Source organism: Neovison vison, chromosome 3 (genome assembly GCF_020171115.1).
Source record: "Neovison vison isolate M4711 chromosome 3, ASM_NN_V1, whole genome shotgun sequence".
NCBI classification, from domain to species: domain Eukaryota; kingdom Metazoa; phylum Chordata; class Mammalia; order Carnivora; family Mustelidae; genus Neogale; species Neogale vison.
In genome coordinates, this window is record NC_058093.1 from 140639141 (window position 1) to 140651414 (window position 12274).

Here is a 12274-nt window from a genome sequence, read left to right on the forward strand (position 1 = left end):
TAGGAATCAGAAGTTTTGCCTCTTACTAGTTAGTAGTCTCGGGCAGGGATTTCTTTAAATGTGGAATAGCTTATCTAGGAAGCAGAGCGATGGTACCAAAGATGGGGGATTCAGTAACTAAGTTAGCGATCATTACTCAAAAGTTCTAGAATCTCTCCTGGCAAAGTAATAACAATTTAATGTAGTCCTTTACATTCTTTACTTGCGATGTTGTAAAGTAGCTTACAGTAACTGAGAGCCAGAGCCCTGACTTCAGGCTCCTGAAAAGGCTTCGAATTTTTTTTATGAAGCAGAAAAGATTGGCTTTTGCACACACATGGACATAACTGGGACAAGCTTTGTACTCAGAAAAACTCATTGCTTTTTCACAAATAGTATGAATTTGGGCAAGAACAATTTTGCTGATACCATTTTGGGTTAAGTTAATAAAATATACTTATCCTTAGTAAGTGTCTCCAGACTCCAAACCTAACACCACCTTATACTTTCAGAAAGAGGAAAAGTGAGGAACCAAAGCTTCCCTCCTTCATACTATTTTAAGACACAATCACACAAACAAGAAGCCAAAACAAAAATAACCACTCTTATAGAAAATAATAGTCATGTCAGTGTTTTGCTTTGTAGTTCAAGACCAATAAAGACAATGTGTTCATGTGTCCTAAGGACAGTCTAAGGACAATTTAGGGTACCTGGGGTCTGTTCTGAAGTTTTTAAGCCATTCTTCATTTGATTTTCCATTGAGCTCTAGATCTGACCACATTATCATATTTATTTTGTGCCCTGTTTAGTCTGATGATACCACATATGAATGTCCTGATTCTGGAAAAGGCAGAAATTTTGCCAATATCTGTACAACCACCAACATAAGGGAAAGGACCCAATGTTCTGACATAAGCCAATGAAGACATTTTCATGTTTTTGGCTTTACTAACACTAGAGCCCATTACAAACTAAGGTTTCCTGTATATTCACTATTTGGTGGTTCCTTTACTGAGTCACTTAACAGACATTTCTTGAGCACCTACTACGTGCTGGGCATCTGAGGTGCTTGGGAAGTAATGCTATCCCAATTAATGATTTCTTTCCCTGTTCCCTCGCCAGGCTTGCAAGCTACTATGTGAAACAGGCAGCAGGAAATACATGAAGAGTGGTGAATGTACTGAGGAAAAACGGAGAGCGCCCAGTAAGCTACTTGGTATAAGTGGTCAGGGAAGGCAGCTCTGAGGAAGGGACATCTGAGCAGAGTGACAGGAGGGACAAAAGCAGTGTGTGTAGTCTTGAGAAGGAAAGTGTTCAGCCGATGCTCTTAACTACGCTTAACAGTGACAGAGGGAAAGTAAAGCTGAACAAAGCCAGGCCCTTCCATTGCCTCAGGCTGGCTTTAGCGGACCTGACTTGTCAGGCAGAGCCCCATGCCAGCTCACCATTGACAAACCCTCTTGACCACAGAATTTCTTCACAGTGAAGAAGAAATGGACCAGATACACTTCAAGGCTCTTCCATTTCCAAAATTCTGTGATCCCTAGCTCTTACTTTTTGGTTTTGTGTGCTCCCTGAAAATGTTGAAGAAAGGCTTAAAATTCAAGTTCAAGAGTCTTAAATGACAGGGAGGGGGAGGGGATGTATTTTAAAATGTTGCCCCCAGCCTGAGCTCTCTCTTCTTCTTTCTGCTTTATAACTGGGAGGTGCTGATTACACGTGGGAGGAAATAAAATGCTGAGGTATTTCTGGTCTTTCTTTCTGGGGAATGAGGCATGAAAATTGAAAAATCATTATCTTCCTCCAATACTTTTCTCTCTAGAGAGAGTTCTTATGAATAAAAAGAATAAGGAGGTTTTTATATTCTCAACAGATGCCAACAGCAGAGCAGGACAAAGACATCCATATTGTGGAGCCTCTGAAGACAATGACAAGGGTAGGCTGGCCATGTCTTGTACTGGACAGGCCAGACCGTTTACTCCTGCTCTTGAAAATGTGGCATCTTATTTTCTTATGTGCAATTTAGCTTATAAAATAAAGCCTGCTTCAGAACTTAACGTGTCTGTTGATTCAAGCCCTTTGCTCTTTATTAAATAGGTTTCCTATTCTGAGCAAAGGTGACATGCTGCCTTGTCGCAGGAGTTGGGCTTGAGTATTTTCTGTCCATCCTAGCCCAGCTGGTGCCAGAGCTCCTTCCGGAGGAGGGCTCATGTCCAACATGGAGACTCGGGGGAGAGGTCAGCACACCTGTCGCTCGACTTCCACTTCTGGCATTTGCTGGAACTAAGGGCGACACAATTAATTTTCTGAGCTGCTGACAAACTGGGAAGAGCATCGTCTTCCCTATCTTCCGGAGGGGACCTGCTCTGAAATGGTCAAAGCAGCTGATTATAAAGTTCTCAGCAAAGTACAAAGCGTGACACAAACATGAGAGCATTCATAAGAGCAGCAAGCACGAACAGCACTTAACACTCGCGCTGGTGATGCCTGGAACACGGAGAGCTTACTGACTTACAGTAATGTTGCGCTGGCTGCCACAGGAAGGCACCCCGCCCCCCGAAACTGGATATATTTTTTTTAAACTTGGGGGAAAAGAGAAACTTGAGGTTCCAGATAAGCAGAAAGACTTAAAATTAAAGAAGTGGGCATTGGACCTAGACTTGGTGCTTGGGCTGGGATTTTAATCCTCACGGGGGGGAGGGGCACAGAAGTTGGCCTACAGTCTGCACGACCTAGGGAGTAAGAATAGAGCTCCCTGCTTAAAACCTCCATCTGACATGGGGACAAGAAAACTACCCGCCAGCCCAGGAAAGTTGTAAGGAAGCTTACCTTCTGTCCAGGACCACAAACGAGAGAAAAACAAAAAGAAACAGACCTGTAATACAGTCATACTCTAAGCCTACACCAAAGTGGGTATGAAGTCCACAGTTCTAGTAACTGGGTCTGCATGATCCCAAGCTAAGAAGTTCACGGTAAACACAGGCCAGGTCTTATAAGTGCCTCATGGGGGGGCGGGAAAAAAAGGAAAAGGAAAAAAGAAAAAAAAAGATGAGCGCACACACACAAATTATAAACTGAAACTGGTTAGAAACCGAACTAAACTGTACTAGCATGGAGGAGAGTCTACAGACACAACATATGGGAGATTTCAGAGATAACAGAATAATCCGAAAGAGAATACAAAATAAGCATTTTAAGAATGATTGGAGAGCTATGGATGAATTTAAAAAGAAAATAAAAAATGAAAGAGCATGACAGAATAACAGTAACTGAAAAGACCAAGCAAATTTAAGAAGACCCAATAGAATGATGAGTAATTAAACACAGTTAATGAAGAAATAGACACAATGAACTGGTAAAGGGTAGGTTACAAAAAGCTTAATAAGAAAAAATCAGCTGAGAACTGAGCCCGCAATACAGCAATGAGATAGATGCTGGGGGCGGAGGGGGAGAGGGAGAAGGAGACAGAGAGAGAGAAAGGGAGAGAGATGGAAAACAGGAAAGCTAAGAGATTAGGAAGACAGAAGGTAAAGGTGAATCACATACCCAGGAGGAATACTGGTACAGATAACCAGGAAGAATGGCAAGGATAGAGTATGTGAGAAATAACTGCTGAGAATCTTCTAGAATGGAGGGAAGACAGGGTCCTCATACTGAAGAATTACAGTGAGTCCAAAGCAGAATCAATATAAAGAAATCCACACTTAGGTTCACGAGAGCAAAATGATACAGTGCCAAAGTTGCAGAGAAAATTCAAAATTGCCAGAGAAAAGAAAGATTTACACACCAAAAAAATGACAATCAACAAGCTTCTCAACAGTTGTGGAGGTCGGAAAACAAGAATGAAAATCTCCAAAGTTTTAGGAAAACAACTGTTAGCCAAGGCTTCTAGAGCTCAACTGTCGTTTAACGGAGAGGTCAGATAAGCCCTCCCTTCAGACGGAGAGCTTCCCACTCTCAGACAGTGCTGCCTGAGCAGCAAGGCCAAGCGTGGGAGCGGGTGTTCACACACAGACCTCGCTGACTTTCAGCAGGCCTGTGCTGGGACACCCCTATTTGCACAGCTAAGAAGCTTCCAGAAGATTCTGATGCTGCTGATCTGTAGACAACACTCTGAGAACCAGGAACCAAATTCATTTGGAGGATAACCTGGTGTTTAAACAGCAGGTCTAGCAACCAATGTGGGCGAAGAAATCTGTCTACACACACTGGAAGGAAATAAGCACGTTGTCTGTTGTGGAAATGGGTAAAATATCAATGGCTCTTTGGAAAGTTTTAAAATGTTGCCGAACAATGGAGAGTGAGTGGAAGCACGGCGCTGAGAGTTCCCTCAAGTCCTACCTTGCTCAGGAGGCGAATACAGAGCTATTACTTTTGACATGAAGTACGTTGACTGAAAACTTTAATGTAAGCACCAGAAGCACAGAAATAGGAAATACAACTTCAAAGCAAGTATAGAAAACGAAAAGAAATAAAGGGCACTTCATCAACCTGACAGAAGGTAAGGAAAGGGGAAAAATACAGGTAGTTGAGTGGGAGGAAAGTCATACCAGGGAAATATTAAAGAAGAGAAAGTGAATGTAATGGACTGATAAAGCCATGCTTGCCATCGGAGAGTCCGACACTACTGTCTTGGTTAGACAGAACGGCCAGGAAAAAAAAAAAGCAGTGATGGAAATGGATAATTTGAACACCATATGCTTAATTTAATGGACATGTAAAGAACTCTATACCCAACAAAGACAGAATACACATTCTTTTCAAACACAAAAGGAACATTTAGAAAAAATGGCCAAGCTGCCAAGGAAGTTTCAAATATCTGGTAATCAATATTCCATAGATAATATTCTCTGACCACAATGCAGTAAAATTGGAAAATTAGTAAGAAATGGATAGGCAAAAACCCTTCCATACTCTTAGAAACGAAAAGCACATTCTAAATAGCTTGTAAGTCAAGGAGAGAAAGAAATCATGGAAATTACCAAATATTCAGAACTGAATGACAACAAAAGCCAGCTGTCTGTATTAAGTTGATAATTACCTAAATATACATGTTCTTCCTGAAAGAAGCATCCCTATTACTAATGAAAGAATAAAACAAGGCTCTTTTGTTAGTTTAAAAAAAAAAAAAAAGGATCTTTCTTTGGGTCAAATTTACTTGGATATATGATGCTAAATAATTTTCAACACCAGTAAGAACTAACAGTGTTTGAGTAAAGGTAGATGACCAGTCAAGTGATAGAGATGTTTCCAAAGGCTTCAGAATTATGTCAGAAGTCCTCTGTCACTTGAAAACCGCACTGATTCCTGAATACCTTGTTTGTGAGGATGTAGAAGAGAAAACAGGACTCTAATACCTTATCGTGACTGTGAATGTATCAAAAGGAAGCCATGGTAGTAAGCCAGGTGTTGAAGTCACATAAAAAGCAGCTGTTTTAACTGAGGTATGATTGGGCACTTGGCGTTACATGGTAGCAAAGGAGCTGAACAAAGCCAATAAACAAATCCAACAATTTAAACTAAGGGGATGTCAAATATCAAAGGTACGTTTGCATGGCATTACCTTTCACGTTTTCAAACGGACTTACCTTTGTTAATTGAGAACCTAATTTGAATGGAATCAGATTAAAGCCACAAAAGCAGTATTTTAAAAATACTTAATGGCCTCTTAGTTCAGCACTCAATATGCTTTCTTTCCTTTTGCTCCTCCTCCAGTTTTTAGCAGATTCCCAGGTCTGCAATACTTTGCTGAGGCCACATGTTTCCTGTAATTCCAAATTAGCTCCCCGCACTCATATAAACACTGGCCAGAGATGCTGGTCCATTCCCTGCCGGTGACCGTCACCCACGTGGTGTTCGGTACCAAGTGCTTATGAACACAGCGTGTGGCAGGACTTTAAGAGGGCGCTCTACCTAGCTTCCTTCTGCGCCCGGCGTCTATGTGGGGGCTGCGAGGAACTGAGTGGGTCAGCGGAGACAGGAGTCCTTAACTCTGCCAGCTCCAGAGGTTGGCTACAACCTCACCCAAACTTTTCCAGACGTCCCACGCTGGAAGAGAGTCAGAATACAGCTTAAATTTGTTAGCACGCATTTACCACCCTTGGCCAAAAGAAAGGACAGAACGCTACAGATACAGGGCTTGGCTCTGTATAAAAAGAGACAACATTTTCATTGTTGGACCTTTAATCCACCTTTTTACAAATGGGAAAAGAAAACGTTTAGTTTTGTTACCATTAGCCAAGCACTTTCTTTTCCTTTCCAGTGAAAGCCCTTCGAAAAGGCAAACGCAGTTGGATCCCACCCGGGAATTCAAGTGAGGAGGAGATGAGGGCGATTCTGAACTAGCCAACCACACCAGGCCCCTGGCACTGCGTAAGCGGTAATATTCCAGAAATACGTGTGTAGATGCAACCCAAATACTACACCGAAGAGTGAGAACTTGAGAATACTGACCGGACCCGTAATCGCTGGATTCTGCAGTCTTGGGTCTTCCCACTGAGTAATTTTGCTATCTGAAAATTAATGTTAAAAAAAAAAAATCAGCATTTCCAATCTATTCTGTGTCAAAAATGTTTTAAAAAAATTATTTCTGGGTTTTTCAAAAGTTGTCCCCCCAAATGAGTAACTTAGCATTTCAGGGTTAGAAGAGCACCTAGTCTATACGCCAGCCCCTCCCCCAATACTGTTTAGTCCACAACACTCCATCAAAAATGCACGACGAAAGCCAAACCATCTATTCACACTGTTTTTGGCAAGAAAGCCCGCCAAAATTTCAATTATAAACCCCTGTTCTTTCAAGGGTTTATAACTTGATCTTGATCTCCCTTTAACTGAAAAAAGGCACAACAAATCTTAGTCCCTAAAAAGTTAACACACACAGACACACACACACGATTTTTCTCATTTCAAGTATTTTTTTCTTTGCTTACAGTGTTGGCAAACTACTTTCAACTAAGAATCCTACATTGAACCAACGAATAATCCATTACTCATGTCACTCATGGGCACATAAAAATCAGAGCAGCTAAGGAGTCCACAACCATGAGCATCAGATAGAGCCAATGAAGAGGACAGAGAAAGGTTTCCCTTTTGGTCACGTTGGCAAGAAGGGGGCTTCTTTCTTATAAATGAGTCAGTGTCAGCAAGACTGTTCAATGGCACCTGTGCAATTATTCCAGGGGTGCAGGTGACATGGTGCCCTGGGTGCCCCGAATCACGTGGGTTTTCGGACTATGCCATGGGATTGCAGTGTGTGTGGGAGGCAGGGATGGATTTGCGTGAAATATACGGGGAGGGAAGACTGGGGGACAACGGGTTTTCTCTGGGACTTCAGGGAATCTAAGCTGGTTTAAAAAAAAAAAAAGGGAAATTAAAAATATGGATTCTGCTCATTTCCTACATATCCTGTAAACAGACAGATAAGATTAAGCAAAAAATTTGTTTTAATGACCGTAGCAGAAATTTCTCCAAATCTGGTATTCTAATTATTTTAATGAAAGTAGAGGTCAAGTTTTAAAATCCACTGCTGAAGCACAGGATTCTAGATTCATGTTGGCAGGAAATGTACGTGAGACATTTCAATGGTCTTAGAGAACTTCTATGGAAGCAAAAGGCATTTTGAGTTCCTTACCTCATGCATAAGAAATCTGGAAAGTAAAAGTTGCCATTGTGATAGAGAACGGAAAAAAACCAAATAAAGAGACTACAGCTGAGTGACAGCTCCCTGGACCATAGTCCCAGCACCTAGCTACCTGGGTCGAAGTCAACTGATGGCGACACACACATGGTGCCTCCCATAGTCTATCCAGATCTACCCTTGACACGTGTGTCCGCATTTCCACGGCAACCTCAACTCCAACTTGACCAAAACCAAACTCATAATCCTCCCGAAACAAAACCCATTCCTCCCATACCCCCAAATGCCAGCAGCATAGCGCCCTCACGGTTCAAACCCGGCACTGGCCCCATCCCTATCCGCCCTTGCCGTTCTCCTCTGATGCTTGCCAAGCTGTGTCCCCCGTCTCACTGAGAAAGCTGCTTTTTGGAGGGCGGATCGCTTCCATGGACTCTGCCCTATGTTTCCCTGGCCTTGGGCTCACTCAGCCCAGTTCGAGCCTTCCTCTGTAGTTCTGCCATGAGGATCTTTCTAAAGAACAAATCTGACCGTTGTCAGGCCCCTCCAGAAAAACCCTTAGGGCCTCCCTCCTGCCAGGAGAAGGGACCCATGTTCCCACCCCTGGTGGACACCCTTGGACTGGAGCCACGTGCCTCCATGGAGCCCTGGCCCTTTGCTGCCCCACCACAGCGCTTGGACTGTGGCCCAGCCCACACACCTTCATCCACCTGCCTGTTTTCTCCCTCCGGGGCTCGCTCTCCACCGGGCTTTCCTGGGTAAATCTGACTCCTCACTTAGGATCCATCCGAGAACTCATCTGTTCTAAGGCCCTCCTGCAGCCAGCCCCCCAGCCCTGGCGCTGGGCCACGTGGCAAGTTAGTGTGGTCTCTATTTGTTCTGCTTTTTCAAAGCTGGTTCACTCCTCTACCCAACACTGCAAATGCTTCCTAGGGCTCCCAAGTTTCTATGTGGTGACCATGCAGATCGATTTACAGCTAAGTATTGTCAATATAGGACAGGAATGTGAAGTGGTCGTTTATCCATTCTCCAGAACTTCTGAATGTAAACTTGCTTTATGCCGTCATTGTATTTGAAATAAAGGGACAAGAATGAAGAATTACAAACCCAGTTCATTCAGCTACTGTTAACAGGTTTGCTAAGACTGCTGGCAAGAAAGACGAAAATAGGAGTTTATAGCCTTACTGGAATTCTCTTTTCTCTTCTAGCTTTGTGTCTCCGACACCTGTGGCCACGGACTGAGACAAAGGGCAGACGAAGGGCATCCCTGATCTTTAAGAACCACACGACCCCTAAGAGAGGCAGATTCGGTTCAAGATCTTCCCTTAACCTTTTACCCCAGGCTCGAGACAGGAGCTATCTGATAAATGGCAATACTCTGGCTCTTCTGAAATGATGTCTTTAAGATGGTTATTTCTAATCCTGAAAGTGTCTGACTTCTCAAGAGTTTATGAAGCAAAAATAGACAGCCTCGCTGTTTAAAGGACAAGGACACTGATGTCTTAGTCCTTCGTGTGCACTCCTGTGTGCTGGTGGTGATGGAGACAGGACGACTCTGCATCTGTCCTGAGACAGCAGGCCGCACAGGAAAATGCCACATGTAGGGATGGCACGGCTTCTGCCCTGCTCGCGGCAGGACAGCAAAGGGAGATGCGGAATTTTTCAAGAAATCTGATGTGGGGCAACTGCTTGGAAGGAGAGCGCATCTGGAAGGTAAAGGCATTCTTAAAACATCAGCTACCAGGTCAAGAAAGGCAATCTGGAGAGCACCTGTCAGCCCGATAGTGCTTTTTCTTAAAAAAAAAAAAAAATTCATTTATTTATTTGTCAGGGAGAGGGAGAGGGAGACGGAGAAGGGGAGAGAGAGAGCGAGCAGACAGGCAGCAGAGAGGCTGGCAGAGGCAGAGAGAGAAGCAGGCTCCCTGCCGAGCAAGGATCCCATGCGGGACTTGATCCCAGGACTCTGGGATCATGACCTGAGCCAAAGGCAGCGGCTTAACCCACTAAGCCACCCAGGCATCCCCCGATAGAGCTTCTTAAAGAGACTTGTATTCTGTGCTTTTCACAGGCCGGGTTTTGGTGAAGCAGCACATGAAGTTAACTGTTTCACTGACATGTATCCCTTTATAATTGTTTCCATTGAGTAAACCTTGACAAACGGGAGAAATGGCAGAAACGCTGCATCAACAGCAAACGAGGTGACCCTAAATCGATCTTTTCTCTTTCGCGGTTTTTACTAATTTCCACTATTCTCTGGTTCAGAGACCCTTTTAGAAGGGTAGAGAGCAAAGGCAAACTTTAATCTCCATGGAAAGGACTGAAAATACCGCCTTTTGTAGCTCAGATCAACCAGGCACTGTATGTGGTTTATACCATCCCCGGGAGCAAAGAGGAGCCTCCGACAGGCGGTCTGTTCTGGCAAGGGGAGTGGGAAGGGAGTGCCTGAGTGCTGGGAGGGACCGCTGGATTGATCAGGAAGGAGGAACAGCCCAGACACTTAGCAGAACTACCCTCTCCTGCCTCCTAACGAACAGAAGCAGGGGTAGCTTGGCCGCTGCTTCCCCAAGGCAAGTTCTCTCCACTTTCTGACCAAGGACTTCACCTGCCTCACGCCTTCACCACGGACGTTCTGTGAATTAGCTTCAAGTCATTGTTTATTAAGCATCTACTCTGCATTATAGGAAAATAGTCTATGATCTTTATTATTTCTCATGTACAGTAGGATTGACTTTTGCAATAGAGTTTTTCTTGTTTGGGGGCCGTGGCATTAAGGACATTCATAAAATTCTTTTCAGGTTGACCTGAATGTCAGGTCACCAGCCAGAACATGGCCACGATGCTGTGAGAGATATTCTGTGTGTAGCAGGCCAAGGTTGGGCTACTGGTTAGGATTTTAAGAAAAAGATCATTATCATTTGTACCTACCTTTGAAAACTGAAACTGCAAAGCATTAAAACTAAAAGAGTATTTGTTTTTTGTTCTTTGTGGAAAAAAAAGTGTGTTCCCTCCCTTCTTTTAACAAATTATGTTAGAAGTAGAATTATAACAAACAGCATATTAGAGAAAAAAGTGGCAGTACACACGTTTTATAGCATTTATGGCAGCAATTTTAGGCTCACTGTAGAACTCTGGAAAGAGGCAAACCCTTAGTACTTTTACTGGTCAAGACAAACTAAGCCTATGTACCTTGAATTACTGAATTTTTTTTTTTTTTTTTTTTAAATCTTTTTTATTTTTTTTATTTTTTTTTTAAAGATTTTATTTTATTTATTTGAGAGAGAGAGACAGTGAGAGAGAATGAGCGAGGAGAAGGTCAGAGAGCGAAGCAGACTCCCCATGGAGCTGGGAGCCTGATGTGGGACTCGATCCCGGGACTCCAGGATCACGCCCTGAGCCGAAGGCAGTCGTCCAACCAACTGCGCCACTCAGGCGTCCCTGAATTACTGAATTTTAACCAAAGGTAGCCCATTCTCTCAAGAGCCCTAGGAATTCTACTTCTGGTTTAAGTCTCAACTGCTGGGCTCCTTAATTTATAAAAAGTCTGTCAAGCTCCTGAGGACACCCGTGGTCCGACTGTCCAGCCACCGGCTCCCCGGGGGACTTTTGATGAGTTAAGAGAATGCGACGCTGGAAAACCTGGGGCCGACTCGCTGATCTTTAGGAACCAAATGAAAACACAGGACAAAACCGGACCAGCTGCACACGCCTCTCAACAGAACTGAAGACTTCTCTTACATACACATTTTCTAGAAGTTCTGGGGGATATACAAGTATGTTACCATGGAGGGCACGTTGCCTTAAAAACAAAAACCAAAAACAACACTGGCTAAAAGTGAAACCTTTATTATTTTAACTTTTAGTTGAAATGAGAAACCGCACATTTATTCACAGGTGCTGGAGCAACTGTAATTTCAAGATATGAACTACATAGAGATTAGTGTGTTGGGTGCAAAGGCACATGCTATGAATAGAAAAGAAGTCAGAATGGGCTTCTTGCCGTAAGACCTCTGACGGAGGTGTTGAGGACACATGCTGCTTTCAGCAAGGCTCACACACAGGTTTTTGACTCCACTGTTACTTCTAACCTTATTTTCTATTACTAGAGTGTATTTATTAAAAGCGCAGAGATCAAGGGGTTATTAACCCTCAATTTTTTTTAATGGGACACAAAAAAGTTAATAGGTCACAAGATCAAATTGGGTAAAAGCTTGATGGGTTCCTTTCAGGCAAACTTGGGAGGAATGCACGGTACCGTACGAGGGCACTGACTCTCTGGGCTCATTCTCGCCACAGAACACCTGGCTGCCTGGACGAAGAGTAAAATGACATGCCTTTCACTATAATCTGAATGATTCCGTCTCCCCCGTCCCTCCACCTGCCATGCCTGTGTGCCCATGAAAGAGCCTACTTACTGTGGTCGATATAAAATGTTCGGCCATCCAAGTGAATTCTTTCTTCCCAACCAGGCTGGTAGTAGAGAAAAAGAGAGAGAGAGAAAGAAAATATACAACCATTAGCTAACAGTTCCAATAAATAAATAAGTACATAAATAAATTAATAAGTAAATCAATCAATCGAGCTCAATGGCTAAATTTAAACACTCCAAGGACACTTTCTGGCTCTTCTCTTCCAGGGTTCTTGTCAGGTTAAGAACAAACCACA

At 43.3% G+C, this 12274-nt stretch overlaps 1 protein-coding gene across 3 annotated transcripts in view; it reads right to left on the reverse strand.

Annotated features, from left to right (window-relative positions):
* The window catches only part of NEDD4L (NEDD4 like E3 ubiquitin protein ligase), a 336948-nt gene that overhangs the window by 30355 nt on the left and 294319 nt on the right, over positions 1–12274 (reverse strand). For all 3 annotated transcript variants that reach the window (XM_044242894.1, XM_044242895.1, XM_044242896.1), the window contains 2 exons: positions 12025–12079; positions 6433–6491 (listed from right to left, as the gene is read on the reverse strand). In XM_044242894.1, the coding sequence (XP_044098829.1) occupies positions 6433–6491; positions 12025–12079 (114 nt within the window). The remainder of the gene's footprint in view (positions 1–6432; positions 6492–12024; positions 12080–12274) is intronic.